Here is a 27,973-nt window from a genome sequence, read left to right as displayed (position 1 = left end):
AAAATGGGCTTTAGAAATTTTAGCTTCCTCCTACCCCAGATATACAACTTATTTTCTTTTGACCTGTTATCACTGATGAAAATTCCGAGCTTCTAGTGACTTCTGAGAAAATAGCTCTCCCCCCTCTTTAATTAAATGGTGGTGGATTAACATCCTATGGTCCATTGCAGCTTCCACAATGACCAGTGGGAAGTAGAACTTGTAGAAGGTACAGTTTGGAGAATTGCTATTAAATTAGCAAAGAGCCCTCTTTGCTTCAGACGAGAACCATGAAGTTGATTTACACATTCAGGGTGGTACTTGTTATAATCTATATTCTAAAGAGACCCTCTTTTTACTAATCGAGAGGCTATTACATGCTCATACTTTGTTGTATGTTTTTTTTTTAAGATTTATTTATTTATTTATTCATGAGAGACACAGAGAGGGGGGTGGGGGCAGAGACACAGGCAGAGGGAGTAGCAGGCTCCATGCAGGGAGCCTGACATGGGACTCAATCCTGGGTCTCTAGGATCACACCCTAGTCTGAAGGCGACACTAAACCACTGAGCCACCCGGGCTGCCCCCTGCTCATACTTTGAAGAGAAAACAAACAAACAAATGTTCTAGGACTTGTAAGTTAAGAGAAGTTAACAGAGTGTAGTTCTTTCTTTTTATTATTATTAAAGATTTTATTTATTTATTCATGAAAGACACAGAGAGAAAGAGGCAGAGACACAGGCAGAGGGAGAAGCAGGCTCCATGCAGGGAGCCCGATGTGGAACTTGATCCCAGGACTCCAGGATCATGCCCTGGGCCGAAGGCAGGCGTTAAACCGCTGAGCAACTCAGGGATTCCCCTCCCCTCCTTTTAAGATTTTATTTATTTATGAGAGAGAGAGAGAGAGAGACAGACAGACAGGCAAAGCGTGAAGCAGGCTCCATGCAGGGAGCCTGCATGGGACTTGATCCCGGGTCTCCAAGATCACACCCTGGGCTGAAGGAGGCGCTAAACCACTGAGCCACCCAGGCTGCCCCAGAGTGTAGTTCTTTAACACATCTGTCTGGCTTTGGAATCAGACTGACTTTAGATTGTCTGCATCATAGAAACTAGGGAATTTTAGGCACATCACCTGCTCTAGTGGTTCTCAATTCTAATGTCACATTTAAGGAACTTTTAAAACATACCCCACAGAGATTGAGATTAAATTCAAATTAGTTGCTTTTGGTTGGGGTCCGTTTTTTTTTTTTAAATCTTTCTAGAAGATTCAGTAAACTGTGCAAGGGTTAAGAACCACTGCCTTAACATCTCTGGCCCTCAATTTCCTATCTGTATGGTGGGAGGAACAAAGTTCCTAATATATAGGGTTGTAGTGAGGTCTAGTTAAATGAGCACAGCACCTGGTCAGTGTTACGTGTGTAGTAAATGTGAGCTGCCATTAGTATGACCACCCTTACTGAGTCTTTGTTGAGATTGGCATACATTTCTTGAGCTTGAAACATGTGTTGATTTGTTAGAAATACTGCAAGGAATAGAAATTGAACCTACCCTAAAAGGAATGACTAAAGTCTGATTAGAATATCCTGCATAACTTCCTTCTACCTTCCCGGAAGAGTGTGTCAGAGAATGGTTATAATCACTGACTTTATGTAGTAGGGTTGACTCTTGGGAAGCTTTGTGGATCCACACTAAAGAAAATGGAATTGATCAAATTGAATTGATCAATTTGAAAATATCAAACAAGGGAGTGCTATGACTAGACCCATACTTTAGAGATGTCATCAATCCTACAAGAGCGTGAAAGACTAGAGACACAGATTCTAGTTAGGACTAAATCCATGGTGATCAGGCTTTATATATTTATTCCTCCTTTACCCCAGTGCCCCCAGTCCTGCCTAGATGAGGTATTTGCTCTCCCCCATTCAGAACTGTTGCACATGAATATCTAGCTAGGCATTTGATAGTATATCAAATAAATATATGCATTTGAAAATCTAAGTCCGCCTTTCCCAAACATTGGAGAGAATCGTTATGTTCAGTCCAAGGCATCACTGATTTTGAATAATTAACTTCTCTCCTTTGCATCTGAATGATACTAGTTTGGTACTTTACTGAAGAGAATAGTTACTTCAATCACTTTTTGATCTGTGTGCATCAGAATAGAAATTGTTTCTTGTTTTTGTTTTGGCTAGATTGCACACTTAGTATTAAATTTTCTGACAATATGATTATTATTATTCTTGCTAACTTGACTAAGGTTGCCCTCATCTGATTATTCATATGAGACCCTTGGGGCTAAAAGCTCTATTCTGCCCAGGCCTGGTTCCATTTTTCTATGTAGAACTTGTGGTATGAAAACAGTTCACAGGTGTGTCTGAGACACAGAAAGCTTGATAGAAGCCCTGTGCTTATGTGCAGAAAATGTTGAAGACTAGACTTTCTTTAGCATCATCTAAGGAAGCGCACAGTACAAGTGGTCCAGTTTAGCCTTACAGAGAGAGCACCAGTACTTTTCATTAGAGGGCGATGGAAATGGGTCTCTTTGCAGTGATCATGGCCACAGTGCTCCATCTCAGTCAACCTGCTCCAGGTATGGGAAGGGGGGACAGTGGACCACTCTGAATGTTCTCATGGTCATGTCTGAGAGGGTATCATTAAGCAGCTATTCATACCCAATTGTTCAAATTGATGATTTCTGATTTCAGATTTGTTTTTTGAATATATGTATTGGATGACCTTTTGCCTTTTAAATGCAATTAAGAATTCACTTGATCACTGCCAAATTAGCAGAAACAGTTGTGATCCAAAAATATTGGATTTTATTTTATTTTATTTTCAAAAATATTGAATTTTAGATAAAAAAAATTTATTTCAGTGTTTATCCAAACTTCTATTGAATGTCTACCAAGGACCAGATGTGATGTTGTAAGAGATTTGATGTGATATGAGACAGTCTTCTCCCTCAAGGGATTCATATTCTAGGACTAGCAGTGATGATAACTGCATAAGCCACCTGATTGATCTAGAATTGCATAAAAACTTTACTGTAGGGATTGAAGCTAGGATTTAATTTCTTTTCCAGTAAGCCTCTACTTGGTATCCATGAAGTACTTGCAATTTTGAGGTTCCCTAGTGAAATGATAGTCACACAGACCTATCTGACTGTGGGTGTTTCTCTGACAGAATAAAGTTGGATTTCTCTCCTGAGAAACGTGTTGGTGAGCAAGCATTATCACATTCCCCCTTTCTTTGCTATTGCAACACAGTATCCTATTCAAATAAGCAAATTCCTGATATTTTTGTTAAAAGAATTTTGTGGGCCAAATCATATAATACTTTTACATGTTTGATGGCAGCCACTAATTGGCTGGGGACTTGTTACCTAGAGGTCTAGGACCCCCCTGAAGTCTTCATTATATTGTTAATACCAAAATATGATCCCCTGATGCTTGTTCTTAATGTGGTTCTTTCTTTTTTTAAATTGAGGTATAATTGGCATATACAACATAATGATTTGGTATTTGTATGTATTGCAAAGTCTAGTAAACATCCATCACCCCACATAGTTACAATTTTTTTGTGTGTGATTAGAGCTCTTAAGATCTACTCTCTTAGCAACTTTCAAATATGCAATACAGTATTATTAACTATAGTCACTGAAAGTCATTATTTCTTACATATTATCAGATGCTGAGATTTGGTTTCAGAGAGCACCCTTTTCTACTTCCCTGGTGTGGAGGCAATGATTTGTAGTACCTGTAATAATTAATCATTTGGTGATGTTTTTGAGTGTTTCAAGAAGTATAGGAAATGATTTCTTCCATAAAGATGCTTGCTTCCCTCTGCAAAGTCTAAACCAGAAGCCTCCAGCTTTTTTGATTGTAGGCTCCTATGGGAAAAACCACTTACAATAAGCGCCCCTGTTAGACATATTTTTATTCATTTAAAAGTTTTATGCATGTGCTGTTGTGTAGGTATAGATCATAAAACATGTAACATTAAAAATTATTAAGGAGTGAAATGAACAAATAGACTTTTAAAAAAAAGATTTTATTTATTCACGAGAGAGAGAGAGAGAGAGAGAGAGAGAGAGAAGCAGAGGCAGAGAGAGAGAGAAAGGCAGAGACACAGGCAGAGAGAGAAGCAGGCTCCATGCAGGAAGCCTGATGTGGGACTCGATCCCGGGACTCTGGGATCACGCCCTGAGCCAAAGGCAGATGCTCAACTGCTGAGCCACCTAGACATCCCTAGACATTTTTTTACGTAGACTTACCTTATCCCAAGTGGAACATCTTACAGACCACTGGTGTAGATAGAAAAGGCTAAGGGGTGCTTGGGAGGGAGAAATCATCCCTAAGGCTTATGGATGAAATGAGAGTTACATGTGAGACAGAAACAGTAAGTCATGGCAGGGTGAGGGGCAAGTTGATACCATCAGTTTGGTGCAAGCAACAGAGTGCCATGAGGTAGAAGTGTGCCTTACGAAACGTGAGTGGACGGGTGTGGACTGGGATGGAGGATGGGGCAGGGGTTACAGGTGGAGAGAATGTGAGGAAACACTGTTTTGAGTCCTATTCCCAGAGAAGAGAAGGACAAACAGGAGGGTGGTGGCAGGTAGGGTGAAGAACTAGTGAAAGTTTGGGAACTTCCCTGTGGCTAGCAACTTTCTTTTAATGATTGGAACTTTAGAGGAGGAAGTGAGTCTTGAAGACTGCTGGAGAAGAGTGATTTATAGTAGGGGAAGCCCAAGATAGGGGGAGGCAAAGGGGAAGAACTGGCCACATCCCAAAGCCTTATTGTGCCCAGTTCCACTTCAGCTTTTTTAGGACTACGGCAGTGTTTTTCTGGAAGTGGCTTATTTACCCCCACCCCCTCTTCTTTTAGACCAAATAACGGAAACCTGTGCTCACATCCAGGGTCAGGGCTAATTTTCCAAGATGTAGGAAATACTTTCCCCTTTTTGTTATTTACTTTCTAACTTTGTTCCCTTTTACTCTCCTGTTGGAGGAGAGAGACATGTAGCTGCTTCCTAAGCAGTCCCTGTGAACCTGATGGATCTTGAGGCTTCCAGAGATCAATCTGGCATAAGAACCAAAGAAGCAGCCACATGGCTGTCTCTGAGAGACAGGATTTCTTCCTTTGGACAGGATAGAGCTTTAATTGAGTCCAAATCACATCTCATCCTTTGAATGCTGGAGAGCAGTACATTTTTAACTAGGAAGAGCTTCAATTATTTATTAGCCATGATACTAATTTATCCTGAGTGCATGTCTTAGAGCTGGCTCTTCATCCCTGCATCGCCACTGATGTAATGCCATTGTGTTCCTATACTTAACTGAGAGCTCTGAAGTTTTTCTAGCCTTGTGTTTTCCTGAAGCTATAATTTTTTAAATTGTGCTAAAATATTTACACACTGATCACCATATGACACTGCTTCTGGAAAGAGGAAAAGAAAGTGGGGATTCCTGCTACTGTCGCTCTTTTTATCTTTAACATCTGAGGGTCCTTTGGGAGGTGTCCTCTGGGATGAACCATGCACTCAGCACTGCTTTGGGAAGTAGAGTGGGGCTTGTCCAGTTGCACTTTGATGTTGCTGCCTTATCTGTTATTTGGTACTGTTGTATTCCAGGGTGAATTTCTGGAACTCCCTGCTATAGGTGTTTGAGACTTTGAATGTTTGCCTATAGAAAATGTAGGCAATCCTGGGGTCCCTTATAGTGTCTTTGCTCATCATTGCACTAATGGCCAATGTGGACAAAGTATTGCTTAGGCCCATATTCTATTCTAAAAGCACTTTATTAGTTAAAAAAAAACTGATTAATTTGAGAGAGAGAGCCAGCACGAGCAGTGGGGTCAGAGGGAAAGGGACAAGCAAACTCCCCTTTGAGCAAGGAGCCCAATGTGGAACTTGATCCCAGGGCCCTGGGATCATGACCTGAGCTGAAGGCAGATGCTTAACCAACTGAGCCACTCAGGCACCCCTCCAGGCACTTCATATATGTTAACTTATTTAACTCCTCACAGCAATCCTAGGAGATAAAATACTATTATTATCTCTATGTTACAGATGAGGAAACATTAAGTAACTTGCCTACTAATGAGCTCCGTATAGGCTCTGGTGTGGAAAGCTGCAGTGACACACCTGCCTTGCCACTTAGAATCACAGAAATCACATTTCTTCATCAGAAAATGTCATCAGTACACTTGCTCACAGGATTGTGGTGGGTATGTGATTCTGGCACATAGTAAACTCTTAGTACACATCAGCCACCACCATGGCCACCATCACCACCTTCCTCTTCATTGTCATGTCATCTGTGCATAGCATCACATGAGACGTTTCAGACCCCTGACAGAGGCAATCTCAAAGGCTCATTTGCTTTAGATGTCAAAGAACGGTTGAGTTCTGCCTACCTTTCCTTGAAAATATAATGGCAGGGAAAGAAGAAAAGTTGGAAATGGTGAGCCCTTTTCCAAACTGGAAGTCAGGATATTTTCAGAGGAAGGTGAAATATCCACCTGTGCTCTTCTTACCACAGTTCCTTGCTACCCATCCCCGTTCAACCCTGACCTTCAAGGGCAGGTTGGGGGGCCCTTGAGGGCAGTGAGAGCTAGAACATTGGAGGAGAAGGTGGGGGGTATGGCAGAAAGAGAGGAAGTACCCACCAGACCTGCTTGTACAATCTCCACAGCATGTAATTAAGGCCTGTAGCCTTGTCAGCCAGAAACTCTCCTCAAGGCAGAGAGCCTTGTCACTGTCTCTAGAATTATTTGTGTAATTCAGCAGCTGTTTCCCTCAGATGCTTACCACACGGGGTTGGGTTATAAAGACGTACGAGTAGAATCGCTGAGGTTCAGACACTTGTGTTCACTGTTCAGCTGAGAGCCACTTAGGCTATTCTTGTACAAATGCATTAGATTATGGTTAAGCAGCTTATGGACATAAAAACACATTAGAACTTTACAGCACTCTATAAATTATAGTTTTTGCAGCATTCACAGCCACAATGCTAGGTAATTACATTCATTAATCTACTACTAAGAGCACATAAAGTTGCCTCCCAAACGGTACTGTATGTGTCAGTGCTCAGCTGGGAAGGAGAGCTCCCTCCCCCCTTCTTTTTTCCATCTCCCCCTGTTCTATTAAGCCTTGTGCAGAAGGTTTTGGATGGTACATTGAGGGATTCCCTAATAGAGAGTCCAAGAAACCCATTTCGTTCAAGGTTAGGCTCTGGCAGGAAGCATTGTAGGGGTAATCTTTTCATGTTGAACTGCATCTAGTTACTATTTTGTATGTATTTGTTTTCTTTTGGGAAATGGACAGATGTCTCATTTGGAAAACCAGCAGGGGTAAAGCAGTTGAAAGAGATTTATGATGTCATCAGCTGCAAATGCTTTTTCAGGCCTTCTTTTTGCCTGTCTGTAGGAATGGTTTATATGGTGTGTCTTTTAAATTTTGGATGTATCATGAGTGCAGGGGTGGTCAGGTCAATTCACAGTACTAAAATAACTAACCCTAGTCTATTCCAGAGATTATATTAATTTATTTAATCCTAATGGCCTCATTGTAAGTTAGGTACCATAATTAGCTCCTGTTTTATAGAAATGAGAATACTGAGGCTTCACAGGGTGTTGTGGTAATTAAAAAAAGGATTATAAATACAATATGCAGTACATTACTTGGTACACTGAAAGACACTCTGTAAACACAATCTTGAGGATAGATGGAGAACAGATCCCATCATTAATCCTCTAGTGCCAAATACAATCTTTTATAATGACTAACAGTTTCCCTTTATAATGACTAAGAACATGACTGTATTAGTCAGGAAGAGGAATTCCTCACCTATCATTTATTTACTGTCTGCTGTATGCTGGGATATAACCAGGCGCTTTTCACAGATTTCATGAAACCTCCTTACTCTATCCCTGTATTCCATGAGTAGAAATGGAGGCTTAAAATGGCTGGGAGATTTGCTTGAGGTCACAAAGCCACGAAGTGGCAACACCATTGCTCACACCCAGATCTAACTACCACCGCAGCACCTGCTTGTGTCAGGGCTCTTTGAACAAAGACACAAAGGAGGAAGTCACAAATGAAGAGTATCTGCAGCAGTGAAGTACTGTCCTTGTCCTGAAATTAAGTTTCTATTGTGGGAAATGATTGTAAAACAGTGATTGATAGGATCTCTCAATAATGGAGTCTGGGGGCCTCTGGGTGGCTCAGTTAAGTTTGTGACTCTTGATCTCGGTTCAGGTCTTGAGTTTAAATCCCATGTTGGGCTCCACACTGAGCATGGAGCTTACTTAAAAAAAGGGAGTCTGAAGGTAAGAAGGTTTGACTTTGTGTACTTCATAGCAGCCTTGGCTTTTAGGAATGGGGCACATAGTCCCTTTTTCAGCAGGCAGGATGGCGCTCTTGTTCCCTGGGGAATTGAGTATTCAAGACTACCCCGAGCTCTGTTGCAGGATTGGTAACTGCTGAGAAGAAAAGTGGTTGCTCTGGTGATGAGAGGATGACAGAACTACAGGGTAGTATCAGCCTCAGCATCTTGTGTCCACTCAGCTCTCTCGCTTTTAAAAGGAACTGGCACATTAGACTACTGCTGAAATCCCCAGAGCCTGCTTCTTGCTCATTGGGGCAGGGCTGATGCCATTTGTGGGGTGAAGTGTACTCACAATACGATAAAAACTGAACAAAGGAAAAGAGGAGATCTTCCTCACAAATGCTGCCATCTAAGGTATAGCTTAAATGACAGGCTTGTTTTTGGCCCCATAACCGATTTTCCTACTGGCCCATCTGCTCATGCGCACACCTTTCCAGGATCACACAGCAGGCCTGGCCTTTATCATTTCAGGTCCTGCAGAGCTGTTCTCTCTCGCTGTGGTATTGATGTCAGTTTTAACAGCCGTTATGTATATTGACTCCTCCACTGATTACGAGTGTATGTGCCATTGCTAGTTTGTTTAGCCAGTGCTCACCTTTCATAGGCTGTGATGGGGATTGCACTGTTATGAATGTAATTTGCTGAGCTTGTGGTGGCATCAAGAAATCCTACTGGGATGAGGAAGGGTTGATTTTCCTACAATCAGATGACATTTTCTGGTTCCCTTTCCTCATGGGACCATGGGCCAGTGTTACACTACATGCTTCTGTGTGAGAGAGAAGGAAATTGTTTAAAGTATGTCATCTGCAGACAGATCTGTAGATATGTGCCGGTGTGTATGTACACGTATGTTTTGGATGGAGTGGATGGGGTATGCACTCAGTGACTCAGAACTCCACGGAGTTATCTGTGGACAGCTCTTACAGATAAATTAATGCTACTGCTTAAAAATGGGAGAACATTTTCAGGAGGGACTCTTAGTGCTTTCAGCAAATCTCTGTGGCTTATGTTTTTATATAGCTGTTGTCTTCTCAAATCAGACATCCCTATTGCCTGTTAGGTAAACACAGAAAGCCTAGATTATGAGTTAAAGGTATTGACAGTATTTCAAGTGCTATCAGAGAACATTTAATTCAGTTTAATTTTGTGATAAATCTCATGTTTAATCCTCTGGTTACTCTGTAATCATGTCTCTATTGATCTTTTCTGAATGACTGCCTGCAGTTTAATAAACTTTGCCATTAACCCAGAGTTTCTAAAGGATGAGATTGATTCCATTATCAAATCTGATAGACCCAATAAGTACCTAAACATCACTAAATCTATTTATAGGAAGCTTTATTAGAGTGACAAGCCCTTAGCTTGTTCAAGAAGCTGGTAACATCTGGAATTCTTTGCATAACACAGTTGCCTTAGAATTAGCATCTTGCTCTCTTTTGCAAATGGACACTACCTTTCATCTCTCAGGTCAGTGTAGTAGCCAACAGAAAGGACAGTCTCTTCTTCTTTAACTGTAATTGTAGGTCTAATTTATTCTCATGGCAGAAATAGCTTGAGGAGTTTGTTTAGTTTGTGTCTCAGTCATTGGATACATATAATGCACTTTTCTATGCTCTGTGCAAACCTGCAGGATAGTTCTGTTTATTTTTACCCATATGATGCTAAAGCAAAGAAAATCTTTCTGGATAAAACCTGAAATGGAAGACCAGGGGTGATGAGGAAGACGGTGTGCAGAGTTATAGGCTGGAGCTGTGTGAATAAGCTCTAAGACTTGGCAAAATTTTCCATAAAGCCCATATATGTATCTTATTTAGTGACAGAACATTTGCAGTAGGTACTAAACAGGAATTTCCGTATTTTGCACCTGTGGGTATTTCTAGCTGTATAGTATCCTTTAATACATATTTATCCACACAGGCAGAACATGTGAGATTCAGGGTGTGGAACGTTTGTGTAGCTTTGTATTTCTTTAAGGTCAGAAAGGTGTCACTCCCTGCCACTTTACATCCCTGAAATAAAATAGTGAAGATTGTCAGTTTTAGAGAAAATGCCAAGGCTTTTATTTATGTAAAGATTTTTAGTGCTGATTTGAATCCTTTCTGAAAGAGTTCAGATATTTGACACAAGAGGAATAGCCTTTTCCTAAGTATGATTTGGAAGGGAAGTGGAGGTAAGAAGGATTTTTTAATGAGGTAATACTAAGCCTTAATATAAAATTTTCCTCAAACAAAAGGTCATAACCCCGACACATATAAGGTTATAATGACTTGGTGTTAGGGAATGAGAGTAGCTTGGTGTTAGGGAATGAGAGGAAGCTTTATCAGCTTCCTCCATTAGAGAATGAAAATATGGTCTGGAAGAAAAACCTCTAGTGAATCAATGAACTCTAAGCTACATTGTTCTAACATTTTATATGTGATAAAATAACCTCCCAGGATAATAGCATTAGAGAGGTTGACAGAACCTAGGAGATCATCCTATAGAGAACCTGAAATTTATAGATGTTGGTGTAGATTGGGTTCTGCCCCTTCAATAAAAATTAGTCTGAGAAAAGGTGTAACAGTTGCTCCTGGAGTACGAGAAGGTTGGTGTGTGCATGTGCACACTGGTTCTCTGCCTCACCACTCTGTAAATGAAGAAATGCCTACTCATCTCCAATGGGAAGTTGAATACAGTCTTGTGGAAGATGGGAGAAAGTTGCAGAATTATTACTCAAGTAATAATTACTTCATAGTTCCCCAGAAACCTATCTGAATCTCTTGAAAACTTGAGTCATACTGTCTCTTTTCCATATATCCTTCCCAATATGCTGTACCAAACTGTATGTGTATGCAGAACCACATAATGTGAATTTTGCCAGAAGTTGTTCTTCCTGTCACTGAATACTCCTAACATTAAATTATCTTTTATAAAATTGTGTCCTGTCTGCTGAGTGGACAGATTGTGCCTGTGTATCTGTGTGTGTGTTTGTCTGTGTGTGTATGAGAGAGAGAGAGAGAGAGAGAGAGAGAGAGAGAGAGATTTTGTTCTCCTACACAGGCTTCTTCAAGTGATTCCCCACTGCCAGCTGCCACCTCTGTTTCTACAGCAGCACAGCCAGCCCTAACTAAAGCAAACACCAAGGTGTTCTCTGCTGCCTATTAATGTAGCTTTGACTTTTTGTTTTGTTTTGTTTAGATTTGACTTCTTCAGAGCCAGAGCTAGAAGGAACTATTAGTGCTCTTCCCTTTTATCCTCCTTTAAAATATTCTGATATCACATCAGGAGTTTATTTTCTGTCTTCTGGGGAGGATTAAGGGAAAGAGTGAGGATCAGAGGTGTTGGAGCATGGCAGAGAGGAACGGAGGATCCTTCCATGGCCTAGATTCCCAGTCTTTATTTTGCTAGTTCTCTTGTGGTTAATTTCATTTCACTCTGCTAGAAAAGTGAAATGAATGGATACATTGCATCTTTCCCTAACTAAATTAAACATCCTTGTAGGGCCAGATATCCATCCATACTGTAAGTTGGATTTCTGGTGCATACACCATCTTCTCTGTTTTTCCCTTTATAATGGTAATGCAAGCCCAGATAAGGTCATTTTCCCACATGAAAGCTGGGATAGCTGTCATTTCCAGGACTCTTCCAGGCCCAGAAAGTAATAATTCAGCACATACAGCTGACAATGACTACTACAGTATCAGTAAGTTACTTGCTGCAAATTTCTAGAGACATTGGTCATTTAAAATGAAGATGTGGTAGCATGTGGATACCTGGGAAAGAGAAGTTAAGAACGTTTTGAGGGAAGAAGAGCAAAGTCTTTGCCTTCTTTAATTAATTCGAATCCAATATCTGGATAAAAAGAAGTTTTCACCAGCCAGTTAGGCTCCTTGTCTGGCATATCTGGGTAATAGTATCAAGCACTTGATATTTTTGAGAATAGGAGGTGTTAAGGTATTAAGGATTGGTAAATGGTCATTTGACCTTCATATGACACCTCACGCAAGATGGGACATTTTGCCTGTCAGTCCCCTTTATTGTTTTGTCTTCTCTTGGACTTAATAAAGTGATTTGTATTGTCTTTGAGGCATTTGCTCCACCCTTTAGTATATAAGGGAATGGATGGTTTCACCATGTTTTGCTGAGGGGATATCATTAGATAGTAAGTTTGGAAGTTTTTGGGTGACAGTCTGAGAAAGCAAGGGAGGAGACATAGTACAATTCATAGCCTGGTGGGACAGCCTCAGGAGTGAGAGACACATCCATGGTGTTCTCATTTCTCTGATTCCATTGTTCAAAACCCACCTACTATATGCCTCATACTATATTCACTGCTGGGAGTTCAGGGAGTTGTAACCACCATCCCTGTGGAGCAAACCTGGGTATTGCAGGGAGGCCGTGATCACTAATTATTTTGCCACATGCACATTAATCAACCCTTTCCCCATTTTGTGCAAGGAATGCCTAGCAAAAAATGAATAATAGCTAATTTAAAAGGCTGTTATTAGAATTACACGTCCTCTCAAATGTGTATGTGACCACAGTGGATTAGGTTAGAATGGATCTAGAAGCAACAGAAATTTGTGTTCTCAGCCTGCCTCTCTTGAGGTAGCAAACCAGGCCCCCCACCTTTGGAAAAGCCTGAGGATTTTGTGGCATGCCCACTTTCTCTTCTGGATTCCATTATGCTTTTCTCTGTTAAGGGGTTCCCTTCCCCTTTCTGGACTCACTCTTTGTGTACATTATCACCCTTAAGCCTTCTCTGATGAGATTTTCTCCCTGAGTCATGCTGTGCTCCCCTTTTAGAATGTTGCTGTTATAGAGGAGTTAAAAAAATTTTTTTTAAGGTTTCCTTTTCGTCATGCTATATTTCTCAGATTATCTGGAGGGACTGTAATCCAATTTTAGGAATCCTTCAGGGCTAAGAGCCTAAACTGTTTTAAGCAATAGCATCTAGTTGCCAGGGACTCAACCACTTTGAGAGTGTTAAGGTCTAACAGCAGCCAACTCTCAATTATCTATGGGAATGAGAGGCTGCTGGGACGTTTTCAATTCACAGAGTGTGCAAAAATCTCACTTGAGCTGGTGGCTGTGATCTCATCCTATTACTGAATTTAGGAGAACTTCTCAAATACCTTCCTCTCCCCTCCCCTCCCCTCCCCTCCCCTCCCCTCCCCTCCTCTCCCCTCCCCTCCCCTCTCTTCTTCCTCACTTCTGACAATAGCACTGCACCTTTGACAAGTGTTTTCATACTTAGTCTCTTTGTACTAAGAGTACAAATTTGTCTGTACTTAGTCTCTTTATTTTAAACCATTTTTCCTCTCTCCATTTGGATTCCCTTACATCCTTTGTATTACCATGTATTAAGTATATTGTAGTAATACCTCAGGTTTTTTGTTTTTGTTTTTGTTTTTTGGGTTAGGAACAGTAAAAAATGTATTTATACTTTCTTTCTTTGCTTTTTGATTCAAGTGTTAATGAGAGATGTGGCTAAATAGCTAACCAGGGCACTTGAAAGAAAGCTAGGAAAACTTGGATCAAATGTTAGCTTCTGAATAACTGAGAATTGACTCTTAGAAGTGAAAAAAAAAAGGCCCAGCTCTGCCTTGGCACTGAAAATGATGTAAGGACGGCACTGCCTGGTCTGCCTGGGGCATTCGAATTCCCAGCTGAGTTGTCCCCAGTGGCCACATCATGGGCTAACGCCAGACCTTCTACAGTAAGGTCATCCCTCTGTTTCAGGAATCTGAAAGAGGAGTTCCTTTTGATGGACACTGAATGCAGTCCAGTTATTGGTGATGGTGATGTGCCAGTTGTGCGTGATGGCAAGGGTTGCTGTTTCATTTTTTACAGCTTTATTGAGGTGTAATTCACATACTGGCAAACTGCAAGAAATAAAAGTATACAATTTATAAGTTTTCACATGTGTGTACACCCATACAAGCATTGCCATAATCAAGACAATAGTTTATCACCCCAAATATTTCCTCATGTCTGTATATAATCTCTTCCTGCCTCTCCCAGGGAACCACTGATTTGCCTTATGTCACTACTGATTATTTTACATTTTTTAGATTTTATATAAATGGAAACATACAAAATATTCTTTTGTGATTCATTGCTCTAACTTAGCATAATTATTTTGAGATATAGTCAAACTGTCATGTATCAGTAGGCTATTTTTCATTGTTGAATAATATTCCACAGAATGGTTATATCATAGTTTATTCATCTGTTGATATATGTTTGAGTTGTTTTCAGTTAAGCTGTAACAGAGCTGATATGAACAGTCTTATACAGATCTTTTTGTGGAAATGTGCTTTCATTTTTTGGGGGGAAATACCTAAGTGTAGAATGACAAGATCATATGGTAGGTCTACTTTGAACTTTTAATGAAATGGCCAAACTGTTTTCCAAAGTGGCAGTATCATTCTTCGTTCCTCCACATTCTTGCCTGCACTTGGTATGGTGAGTCTTTTTCGTTTTAGCCATTCTAGTATGTAGATAGTGGCATCTCATTTTGTTTTTAATTTGCATTTCCAAGATGACTGTTGATGTTAAGCATCTTTTTACATGCTACTTGCCATCCATATGTCTTCTTTAGTCACCTGTCCAAATCTTTTTTTTTTTTTTAACTGTTTAAAACACTGGATTGATTTCTTTTATGTAGTTTTGAGAGCTTTTAAAAATATAATCTGGATACAAGACTTTTCTCAGATATTACAATTTGCAGGTAGTTTTCCATTCTTTGACTTATCTCTTCATTTTCTTAACAATTTCTTTTGAAGAGCAGAAGTTTTAATTTTTGATGAGGTGTAATTTATCACTTTGTTCTTTTATGAATTGTGCTTTTGACATTATGTCTAAGCAATTTTTGTTTAACCTAAGGTCTCAAAAGTTTTATCTTCTGTCTTCTAGGAGTTGTATGGTTCTAGGTTCAACATTTAGATTTATGATACATTTTTAGCTAATTTTTCTAACTAGACTGAGTCATGAATCAAAATTATTTTTTACATATAGGGATATGTGTATGTATGTGTATATATATATTACATGTGTATATATATTCTATTAACATTTGTTAAAAAGATTATTTCTCCACAGAATTGCTGTGCTTTTGCTGAAAACCAGTTGTCCACATACATATGGGTCTATTTCTGTACTCATCCATTGATCTCTTTTTCTGTCCCCATGGCAATGCAGGGCTGCAGTTGTAATACCATGTGAAGGGCAGCAGAATGGAGCACCTTTGCAGCTCCTCATCTAACCCACTTTACTGTAATAGCTCATTGATTTGTCTCCTGTACTCCTACTAAATAAAGAGCCTGAGGTCAGGGATGTTTTCTTAGGTTTTCCTGACAGGTGGCAAAATGTCTGGCACATAGTAGGTATTTTTATTTTTGTTTTTAAAAGGTGTGAACGTGGAGAACTACATTTTGAATGCTGCGTTTGTTCATTATTTTGTTTGTAAATTCCTGCACACAGCCTCCTGTCCTTACTAAAAAGTTTAGGTTCTGAAGGTCTGTTCGGAAGTCCATTTGTCTAGAGTAGGGGCTAATGTCCACATACCCATTCAAAGTTTTAAAAGAGCTGTGTAATTTGTTTCTTTCCTAATCTTTCACTTCGTACTATCACTGTAAATGCTTTTACTTCTTTTGTGCTTAAGGGAAGAGATGGAATCAGCGTTTGTAAAACCATCCAAAAATAAGTACAAATGCAATACAATAAGTCAACAAAGGACTTGACAAGCTAAAATGACAGCACACAGCCAGCCATGGATGCCTTTTGATGGTGACAGGCAAAAGCGCTTTTTCTTATTTCTCCTGGCTTCTTTGTTATTTCATTGCCTGTCCTTAAGATCAAATAACTTAGAGAAGAGGTTCTGTTTAAATCATACCCCTCTTTCCCACATGTACATACACAGGGGCACATGCAGACACCTACACCGCATATGCTTTATAAGTGATGGGCTGCTTTCAGATTAGTTTGGTTGGAAAAATCAAATGGAGACTTTCTGAAACCTATTTCATGCAAGGCAGGCAAATTGTGCCTTCATTTTCTGTTGTCTCTGGCTTCATCTGTAATCAGCAAATGCAGCTCCGCTGCTGAGACAGTGCTTCATCTGCAGTTTATTGCTCTCCTCTAGTCTGCACAGCCCTGAACCATCTCATTTTGAAATTCAGGAGTGGCAGAGGAAGCCTTTTGTGAGAGATTATAATTTGAGAGAAAAGGGGAAGTCAAGAGCAAGATCGCCTATTTTGAAGAAGGCTGGGTGTTGAAGGAAATGCTCCGGCTCTGAGCCTCTCATCATGTGTGCTGCTGTGACCCTGCACTCCATCACCAGTGACCTAAAAATCACATAATTTCAACTATTCATGAAACCTATTCCCATCTGTTATGCATGGCTTGTGCACTTACCCCCTCTATTGCCAGAAAATAAGTCTAAATTTTTTTATTTCACAGCCAGCCTTCTGTTGTTGGTGTACTGGCTTTCTTGCTTTCTTGCTGGCTTCCCTGATTGTCAGTGAATGCCTTAAAACATTTTTTCCCCCAGATCTTTTCCTTACTCTTCTGCCCTCCTCACTTTCTCTTCCAGTGCTTCTTTGCTAAATGTATCCTTTGCCTAGTATGGGGCACAGTCACCTTATTTTTAAAAAGCACTGCAGGTAATTCTGATGGACATGAATTTTTTCTGGGAATCGCTACCCCGTATCATAGTAGACAAATGAATCAACTGAGCTTTGAAAATTGTAATTCATTAATAGTAAAAATTTATTTTATAAACCACAGTTTACTTCCTGTCTTGTAGCAGTGCTTTGTAGACCACCCAAGTTTCTGTAAGGAAATTCTTAAACAGTTGCTAATGGCCAGTTGGTGGATAGATACATGCACACATACACATGTGTGTAATCACATGCACAACTCTTTAAGAGTATTAGGAGGTAATTTATAATCATTCTGTTTATCTTTGATTCTTATTGTTTATAGTGGACAGTTCTTGTCATTTTCCCTCCAAGACAGTCAATGAGAAGTTAAATGATTACTTTATACATAGTAAGCAACCAGATAATGTTTACAGACAGAATGAATAAACATCAGCCTGGTTTATTCAAGAATTATACCAAAGTGTCTATGCAGCAGTTTCTAAATAAAACTATATCTTTGAAAGAATGAAGATAATTTCTAATCTTTGAGAATATAAACCTATAATAAAAACCTTTTAATGACTCTTGATTTCTTCTTACCTCTTAAGCCACCGCCTCTATACACATTTTGATCCTTTCTCTCTTCCTCTTTCCACCCATTCTCGCACCCTCCAGAATTAAAAATCTCAATATTAATTGGAGCTAAGATGATTGTACTGCTGCTGCTAAGACTTCAGCAGGTCTCTTACAAGCTAATATCACGGCATGGGGTCCATTTGCTGTGTAGCTCTTATGGTGTGGTGAGAATGCCTTGATTAATATGCTACATGAAAATAAAATGGATTTGGAAAAAATTATACCATACTCTCATAAATATTAATTCACATTTGTATGGAATTGCACATAATTTTCAATATACTTTGGAGCACCTTCAGTACTAAAGGAGATTTGGTCTCCAAAGAGAATGGCATAATTTTTTTTTAAAAGCACCATTGATACGTTATTAAGTATCATAATTTTTTATTAATCCAATACTCTACAGGCTTATAAGGCAGTAGGTGGGTGACAGGAGATTTTTTTTTTACCCAGTGGGGAGTTTATATATATTACTCTTAGAAATAGTAGTACAATTAATCATATTATATAGAAGCAATCCACGATGGACCTCACCTGGCTGCTTCTGCTAGCATTGCCATCATTTCCGAGTATCTTTTCATGAGAGCTGTTTTGGTTGCATGCTATGTTAATCGCAGAATAATCTGAGCTGAGCAGGTGTTTGACATAGCTGACTGTGGTAGTGGATGCTGGACAGAGGAATAAATACAGCAGACATTTATTGAACATTTACCATGTGTTAGGCATAGTGTACAAGTTTCTGAGACTAGAATCAATGACCATGTGCTCTCACTTTGATTTCAGCTTGTCTCTTAAATACTTTCCATCACATATCCTCATTGCCTCCCTCTCCAATGGCAGAGGGTAAATCATCTGCATTGATAGCAGCCAGAAGTTAGACCAGGAACCACTCATTTGCCTTAGGAGATTGTTATTTTTGAAATCTTCTTTCTCCAGGGATAAGGTCTTTTGCCTCTTCTAGGGCTTGCTGTTTGCTGTGGATCCTTGTTTCTGCAGTGCCTTTGAGGTTCCTTGGTTTCTACTTTGCTAGTTTGCTTCATTCTATTTTAGTGGTGGCGTGGGGTTCTATTAAATCACTATTGTGATTTAAAGGTTTGGATACTTTAGCTAGTTGCCTTATTTATTTATTTACTTAGCAAACATAAACATACATACTACCTGTTATTTGCCTGACTCTGTACGTGAAGCATTGGGGTTACTGAGATGAATGATAAGTTAGTCTGTGCCCTGATTCTTTTAAGGGATCATGCTGCCAGCTGCTGCAGGGCCTTGACATAAGCTGTTCTCTCTGCTCAGACTTTCAGAACTAGGTCAGATGGTAGTCATCTCCTTAGAACCAACTCAGTCCTCTGAACTAGACCATTTACCCCAGTTTTAGCACTCTTTGCCTTTCCTTTAGAGCAGATAGTTAAATTTGCAATGATATATTTGTGTGATTTAATATTTATCCCTAAACTTTAAGTTTCATGAGGTGGTGATTTTTCCCCTACATTATTGTTTTCCCAGCCCTGGTAGAGGCCAGTGCTGAGTTTGTACTTGGCATATACTGGGTGAACAGAAAATACTTGTGGAGCACTTGGGTGGCTTAGTCAGTTAAACATCTATGTACTTCTGGCTCAGATCATGATCTTAAGGTCCTGGGATCTAGCCCCACATCAGGCTCCATTCTCAGCAGGGAGTCTACTTCTTTCTCTTCCTCAGTCCTCTCTCCCACTCTCTCTCTCAAGTAAATAACTAAAATCTTAAAAATAGAAAAGAAAAGAAAATACTTGTATAAGGCTTCAGAACAGTGCTTTGCATTATAAGAAAGGTCATCCTGAGTGGACAGCCTTGCTAAGACTCCTTGAACTAGAAGAGGGAGGGGTGTGGAAAGTAGAGCTTTGAGGCCAACGGTAAAGCAGAGGTAAAGGACCATAATGGCTATGGTTGATTTGGGGAAGGACCTTGAGGAGCAGCGTGTATGTCAAGTGGGCAGTGCTGGATATTGGGAGGCAGTAGGATAGAGAACTAACATGGGGCTATTGGCTGTAAAGGAGGAGGAGGGTGGGGAAGGGGTTGGAGTAAAGAGCGAAGTATTTTAAGGAGAAAGATGGGTAAAGGGAAATTTTTGTTTTAGTTTTTTTATTTATTTTAATGTGCATTGATTTAGGACCACAGAAACAATTTATTTGTATGGGAGTGAGGCTCCATGAAGGAACATTTTTAGTGTAAATAGGATCATATCCACTCATTTACAATGGACTGAGTTCCAAATCTAATTTCAGCACTTTGCATGTACAGCATTTCTCAGGGTTCAGAGGACCTTTGCACGTATCCTACCAGTGGTGTACTTCGTCTCCTAATGAATGATGCCAGTGTCAGGCTTTGGGTTCAGGTCTTTGGTATTTCCATAGATGCTGAGCCACCTGCAGGCACAGAAGTCGCTGGAGGTTGTGGCCTGAAATGCCTGCCTGTAGTCTCTACAGCTGCTGTTTCCTATTCCAGGACATCCATTACTTTTCTCCTGCCCTTCCCACCCCCCCCCCACCCCCAATCACACACACAGTAATAAATGAAAAGTTGCTGTATATCTTGGTGATAATATTGTTGTTACATTTTGCAAAAAAATGGGAATTAAGGATGCTCAGAGGAACTTGTGGTAAAAATATATAATGCATTAAGGAAACATTTTAATCATATAAATTGAAAGTTTCTTTCTTGCTAGCTCACATCCACCTGGCCCTAGTATGTTCGGGCTTTTGCCTTTTTTTTTTTTTTCTTAAATCATGCATGCACTTAGTACTGAAATATAATTGATGTACCAACATGGAAAGTGAGTGTATTGAGCCTCCTTGGAGAATGTCATTGTGTGCTGGACCTAGCAGAGAATCAAACTGAAAGCCACTAAGCAGTGAAATCACTTTTAATGGACAGATGCTTTTTGCTTTGTTGACTTTTCTGCCCAGCAATAATAGAAAAGATATATTTGTGGTGGCATTAGGGATTCAGAAGGATCAAGAGCAGTGTTTCTTAGTTTTAGGTGTTCTCATCTCCCTCTTTCCTGCTTTCCCCTCTCCCTTCTTGTAGCCCTGTGTAGCCTGTGCTTTGGGGGTGACTCTGGACACCTATGTAATCAGTACTTCCCTCTCCTTCTTTCCTATAGAAAGATGTGGCACTTAAGCCCCAGGAACGTGTGGAAAGACGCCAGACCCCTCTGATCAAGAAGAAACGAGAAGCACTTACCAATGGCCTGTCCTTTCATTCTAAGAAGAGCAGACTCAGCCACCCCCACCACTACAGCTCAGATCGAGAAAATGACCGCAATCTCTGCCAGCACCTTGGGAAGAGAAAGAAAACACCGAAGGGACTCAGGCAGGTGAGGAAGCGTGGGTGTGTCCTTCTCAAAATCCCTTCCTCATGTGCCTGCCTCTCTGCAGTCCTTCCTGTGGAGAAGACCTCCTTGGTGGGCTGCTGGCGGGTTGCCTCGCAAAGCTGTGTACTTGCTTCTCACAGAATACACCAGGCCTAGCTCAGTGTTTTTATGAAAATTTGAAACTTGGGCATTGGTACCTTTTTATCAGATGTGCTGTGTGCCACAAAGCTTGACACTGGTGCTACTGGCATGTGGGGCAGACTGGCTGGACTACTGATGCTAGTCAAGCTAGAGATGGTTCATAGGGCAGAGATCTTCATGATTGGGACAAATGAAACGGGCAAGTGTGCTTTCAGGTACATTGTGGATCTCAAGGTTCTGAGGTGCTAAAAATGGTTGTCTGCATGCAGGCAGAACCTTACTTATGATTTATTGTGGTGTAGGTGAGAACAGTGGTGAAGAAATGAATTTGCCTTTCTTGTTCTTTCTGTAGTCCATAATTCGGGACTGTCTTTGCGATCTGCTGATTGTATGAAAGTCTGGTAGTAGGGCTTACTGGTCTGTTAATAATTAGATTAAAGTGATCCACAAGAAAATATAGCTCTTGGCATTTGGGAGTCTTTCTGCCTGTGGAAATCCCCACATGAGATAGATTAATAATGAGAAACGAAGCTGTTTATAGCAGTTTTTCTGCACAAATCCAGAGGCTTTACCTGTGTCCTGGGTGTGTTCTGTTTGTTTTTGATGGGACCATTGAATGGAAATGACTATCACTTGAAGTAAGCAGAGAAAGGGAGTGTGGCTCATAGAGCAGGTGCTGCTAATTAGAAGCCCAACAGGCATTTTCCAGTTTGCAGATGTTTTTGTATAGAGGGAGAAATCTGGGATCATACACAAACAGTGGTTCTGCAAGTTCACAGATCATTAGAATCATATCATGAGTGTTTTCTGGCCCCTCCCGAAGAGCTAATGAACCGGAATCTCTGGGGACGAGTCACAGAGCTTGTGGTCTTAGATTTTCTACTTGATAATGACCAGGTCAGTTTGGAAGTCATTCTTATAAAGCATCAAGAGTGTATTTTTGGTGATGATTTTTAGTGAAAAGATTGGAGGACCCAAAGCCTTAATATGATCTGGTCTCTAATAAGATATGGAGTCCCAGTTCAACCTGGTGGATAAGGAGGGATATATTCCTGAGAAAACATCTAGAGGGATGGACATCAGCATGGACACAGAAGTATCTCAGGGAGTGTCCCACAATTGACAGGGCAGGTTTTCTTTTCTTTTCTTTACTTCTTTTCTTCTTTTCTTTTCTTTTCTTTTTTCTTTTCTTTTCTTTTTTCTTTCTTTTCTTTTTTCTTTCTTTTTTTTTCTTTCTTTTTTTCTTTTTTTTTCAATTTATTTTTATTGGTGTTCAATTTGCCAACATATAGAATAACACCCAGTGCTCATCCCATCAAGTGGCCCCCTCAGTGCCCATCACCCAGTCACCGCCATCCCCTGCCCACCTCCCTTTCTACCACCCCTTATTCGTTTCCCAGAGTTAGCAGTCTCTCATGTACTGTCTCCCTTTCTAATATTTCCCACTCATTTTTTTCTCCTTTCGACAGGGCAGGTTTTCTGAAGGTACATATATGTTCTCAAATGAAATTTTTTAAAAAGATTTATTTATTTATTTATGATAGACTAGAGAGAGAGAGAGAGAGAGAGAGAGAGAGAGAGAGAGAGAGGCAGAGACACAGGAGGAGGGAGAAGCAGGCTCCATGCTATTTATTTATGATAGACTAGAGAGAGAGAGAGAGAGAGGCAGAGACACAGGAGGAGGGAGAAGCAGGCTCCATGCCGGGACTGGATGAGGGACTGGATCTTGGGATTCCAGGATTGTGCCCTGGGCCAAAGGCAGGCGCTAAACTGCTGAGCCACCCAGGGATCCCCCAGACTGGAGTTCTAAGCGTAATTATTAACATTTGTCTAATGTGTACCATGTTACAGTCATTAATAAGGGAGTTTATATAATCTGTAATTCTCACAGCCATCCTGGGTAGTGGGTAATAGGTTTACTTTCCACAGGGGGAAACCTGAGGTCAAAGCATTACAGTGTCTTGCCTCAGGCCACTTAGCAATGAGGTACAGAACCAGGGTTTAGATCCAGGTTTCTTTGTATTGCTCTATTTTCTCTGTATATTAGCCAGTTGGAATGAAGAGAAGGAGAACTCCAGGTTGGAGGTAATAGGGGGCCTCCCAAGTATTTCTAGGAACTAAGTGAATAGTTTGGTCATAGGGAGTGACTTTGATTATAGAAATGGTGACCTATGAAAGCATAAAAAGAAACAAGATAAACTACCAAGTTCAGATAGCAGAGGAAGAGCTGGGAAGTTTGAAAGCAACCACATTTACATGAAGATTTCTTTTTCTATATAAGGAAATTGTTTCAGGAAAGAGAGTGGAGCCAAGGAGGAAGGGTTAGGTGCTATAAAAGGTGGTGTTGCTGTGACTCCCAGCCCATGCTCCTCTGCATGAGCTCTGTAAGAAAGGTAATTTTTATTCTGGGACAGAAGTTGCAGTGTAACCACCACCTCTTCCCCAGGCCTTCCCTAGCAGCAGTATAGGAGGAAGGCTTCCTACTCTTTCAGACAAGAAACCAATTTAATTCCAAGTCTACGCTAAACTGTGGTTCCTCATCCTTGACTCATACTCCCAGATTTGATCTGACTTTCCCATTCTCTGTCCTCGAAATTCTTCCTTCTGCTTTGTCCTCTGGAGATCATAAAAGAAAATTAGGACATGTATGTCTCAAATTCAAGTAGCTTTTTTCCTGATGGTTAACCTTCTGGTACACATGGTATTTGAAATCAAAGCTATCCTTATTTTAGGCTAAATATTTGAAAAGCATTTTTTTTTTTTTGACTCATTATAAATCATGGAGAAAGAAAGAATGAGTTGTACCTTTTTGGTCTGTGTAAGAGTTTTCAAAACAAGTGGTGTTTTTCTTATCTTCAGTGTTGATGCCAAAATATACTCCCCAAATCAAATGTTATTTGGTAGGAGGGGAAGCAGAAGTTGATAACTGAAATAAAGCTCTACCACTACTTTTCATTTGTAGACTCCCCAGAATCACTTGTACTGTTTTGAAACCCTGAACAGATCACTGTCTATTGCTGCCCATATAGAAAATGAGGGATTTGGTCTTGGTGATTTTTCAGGCACCTCTCCCTGAGTTTCATGGTTCTTTAAATTTATGACCAGCAGAGATACATAGTGTTTTCAAGGAAGGAAGGCTGCAGTAGACCTCAGAGTAATTTTGGTTTGGAGTCTGTAATTGATAGTTTCTCTGAAGATATTTAAAGGAGAGAAGTGTGAGGGAAAGGCATGGCTACATGTGTGTTGCCCGGACAAGTGCTGTCTGTTGTATGATTATTGGTAAAAGGTGACACAAGTGTTTAAAGGCCACAATAGGTGTTCAGAAGCTTGTGCCCATAGTATTGGATGTTGCTTTCTGGTTGTGCTAGATGCCTGTACACATCACAATTTCTTTTCCTTACTTTTGCCTGGTACAAGGTAAAGTAGCTGTATGTGACCATCTTAGCTGGGAGGAGCCCCTGAGATGAGAGCATCCTTGAGGAGAATTTCTAAATTAATGGATAGTTGCTTAATACCTTTTATTGAGGGAGTTATAATTTGAAGAACTACAGAGGAAAGAGGGCCGTAGGAAGTGAGAAGTTAGTCTTTATTTTTGACTTAGAGCGTGATAGGTTTGCATCTTATTAGGAAATGGTACTTCCTAAGCAGGCACCTTAATGCACAGCTTTCCTGTAATTATGGGAAGATGTTGCTCCTTTGTGTAGAGTAAATAGTAGGTTTTTTTTTTTTTTTCCTGAGAATCCATTGAAGTCAACTAATCTTTTTACCGTCAGAGTACAATAATATACTTTTATTAAGAGAGATGTGTAGTTCTAAAACCAAGCTGACTTTTCCTTCTTTTCCCTGATTATAAAACCTCAGTTCTCCTGGTATTTTCTCATACTGGGAAAAGAAAGCTTTTTAACTGACACTTAACCACCCCAGTGGAACTTAGTTGTTGGATTATGTTTTTAAGTATAAATATGTACTGATTCAGAAGATGCTGAGCTGGCAGCTGTCTTTTAAAATGGTTGCACTTTTTTATGTGGCAAGTTTGAACATTCTCCTGAATTTCCAAAGAGGGTTTTAAAAATGAAGAAAGGAATAGGTTAACTTTTACGAAAGAATGCATTTGTTTCTGACCCCCCAGGCTTGTATTGTCTTACACAGAACTATTTGCTCATGATGTGAGCATTCAGACATTATGTTTAAAAAGTTTTAGGTTGTTTTAATAAGGATGTGGTAGGTTTTTGTTTGAGTTTTTTTCCCATCCCTACTTAGACTTGGAAATGGGAAACCAAAACAGAGGCTGCCCAGGCCATCCCCGTAAGGAGCCTTATTCTCTAACTGCAAGACTAAGTCATGATGCAACCCCTGAAGGACACAATGATGTGACATGCTGCCAAACCTTGTAGCCAATGGAGGATTTCCTTAGGAGCGTTTTTGGAAAACTTAACCCTTCCCTAGGGCATTGAGTTTTCTTTCAGTTTGTCTAACTTCTATACCATGAGAGAAGATTTAAAATGTTACTACTTCATAGTTGAAAACACAGAGAATAGAGGGGTTTTAAAAATAAGCAAGGAGGAAAAGTTGATGGAAGTTCAGAGAACTCTCAGATTTGGCTGGGCCTGGGTATTTCTAAACTGTGTGGTCCATTACCTATCTTTGCTCTCTCTAGTAGGAACTAAATCAGAGGAAATAGGCTTCAGGGAAGTATGATGAATTCTTAGGCCATATGAACTCTTCAACAAACATACCAGGATTGGTCATCAAAATAAATCCCAGAGTCTTCCCTCCTAACTAAATGTTAGTTTCTAAAAAGCTGTTCAGCTAAGGGTAGTATTTCTGAGAAAAAGAGGCAGCCTACTGAGATTGCTTTGAGCCTCAGGAGGATCCCATTTGGGAGGGAAATAAAGGAGTTTGGGAATATTTTAGGAGCCAAGCAGGTAGACTCTGACCTTGCTAGTAAGAATGGCTTTTATGTGGTTTAGAAATCTTTATACAGGTTGATCTGGGTGGGTATTGCTTATAAGGAATGGAAATTTGCCCCTCTCCCTGAAATTCTAGTATGGTGGAATCAGACTTAGTGAAGATTTGTAGCTGACGTTGCAGATACCAAAAATGTGTACTGATGTCTAGTAAGAAGAGGGATTGATCCCCGTGCTAAGTCTTTAAAGTTAGAGCTATTGTTAGAGCTATGGTGATTGCATCTGTTTTGTGTATTGCCATTGCATGTTGGCCTTATTTGGAATAAGTGGTTGTGTTGATGGAACAGAAGCGCTCAGGTGACTAAGCCTCCAGCTGTGTTCAACCCATCAGAGCAGTCTCTCTGCTCAGGCTCCTTCCTGTTAAGTGCATTTACTACTAGAAGCCAATCCTTTATTTCAGTGTGATCAAGTCAGATTGTCCGAGGACTTCTCTGTGACATTGTTGGTAGTAGAAGTTAACTTGCGAAAGGAGGGTTTATAACGGACAACTTTGATTAGACAGATCTAGTTTAGGTCATATTTTGAAGACCGGCTAATTAGTTTCGGGTAAAAAAAAGTCTGGACTGAAGTCACACAGATTTTTATCCAGCTTGACTTGAGAGCCTACAAGTTTCTGGAAATCAGAACATTTGAAACATTAATGCAATTAGGGATTATACTTTAGTAATGAAAAGACATACTAACTTTGCTAGGTGCTCTTTCATAAATATAGTTGTTATCATGGTTAAATGACTGAAGGTACATTGAACTAGTGTCAGAAAATTGAGCTGCAGTTAAGTCTACTTCAGAATTTCAAGGTTCATGTGCTTCTTGGGATTTCATTTGCTTTTTTCAAAAATTGTGTTGTCATATGAAGGTTATAAACAGATAGTAAATCAGATCCTCTGTTTTTCCTTCTGATTAAGTTGCACATTATCCTTTTACTTTTGCCTAAGACTACAGAAATAGGAATAAAAGCAGATGATAAAAGACTGGGAGGAGGAAGATTGGCTTATAACAGGTTTTGGAATTTTGACTAACTGAAAATAAGGATAATGGTAGGCTTGTCTCTGTTCAGAATTAGTTGTGTATTTATTATATTGGAGGTGTGCGTCTGGTATTGGGAAACGTGGGACTAATATAATAACAAGTTACATGAATTTTTTTTTTAAATGGGCATTTGGAGGCAATGACAATTTGTTTTTTGAGTTTTAGGATTTTTGTTTTGTGTTTCCTGACTCCTTAGCTTGTTGTCTGGGATATATTCTATCAACCCTAGATTTTGATAAGAGTGATAATAAGTATTACTTGACCTTAGTGAGATAAATGTTTGGAGTGATGCAGCCAGTAATATCTTATCCCAAGTGACATATATAATTTTTAATTAAAATTTAGTTAAAATAGACTAAAAGAGAACATAGCACATTGAGTACCACCTCATAAAAAAAAACGTACAGAAAGAAAATAGGCTGAATTGGAAAAGGAACTGCTATTAAGAAAATGGACAGTAACTCCTCGAGCAATCCTGAGACCTCTAGAAATTGCTCCATTAAAGAAAAAAAAAAATAACAGTGACATTCACAAAATCCCAAGAATATGTCATATGTATGTGTGTGCAGAACTTTATTAAGGGCCATTTAAATCCTGTATATTGTTAGAGGAGTAAGAAGGGCAAAGTGAGAGAAAAGCTGCTCAACTCTGTCCGCTGTCAGTTCCTGCACTATGGGTGATTGAGGCCTGAGGGAGTGTATTTTCCCTTCACACTACACTTTTGATAGTTGATGGGGGTTGACAGAAATCTCTTTCTTTATTTAAAACTGCATTTTGTGTTAATTTAATTTTAAGTCTTCCTATGTTTTGATGATCCATGTTATCTGCATGTGGCCAGATCTTAGCTGCAAAACGTGA

The 27,973-nt window shown here is 39.9% G+C and overlaps 1 protein-coding gene across 2 annotated transcripts in view; it reads left to right on the top strand.

The window, feature by feature from the left end:
- The window catches only part of AUTS2 (activator of transcription and developmental regulator AUTS2), a 1,128,195-nt gene that overhangs the window by 257,291 nt on the left and 842,931 nt on the right, over positions 1–27,973 (top strand). For both annotated transcript variants that reach the window (XM_072752804.1, XM_072752803.1), the window contains exon 2: positions 20,769–20,981. In XM_072752804.1, coding sequence (XP_072608905.1) covers positions 20,769–20,981 — 213 coding nt within the window. The remainder of the gene's footprint in view (positions 1–20,768; positions 20,982–27,973) is intronic.

Source organism: Vulpes vulpes, chromosome 3 (assembly GCF_048418805.1).
Source record: "Vulpes vulpes isolate BD-2025 chromosome 3, VulVul3, whole genome shotgun sequence".
NCBI lineage: Eukaryota > Metazoa > Chordata > Mammalia > Carnivora > Canidae > Vulpes > Vulpes vulpes.
This window is presented reverse-complemented; position numbering and strand designations above follow the sequence as displayed.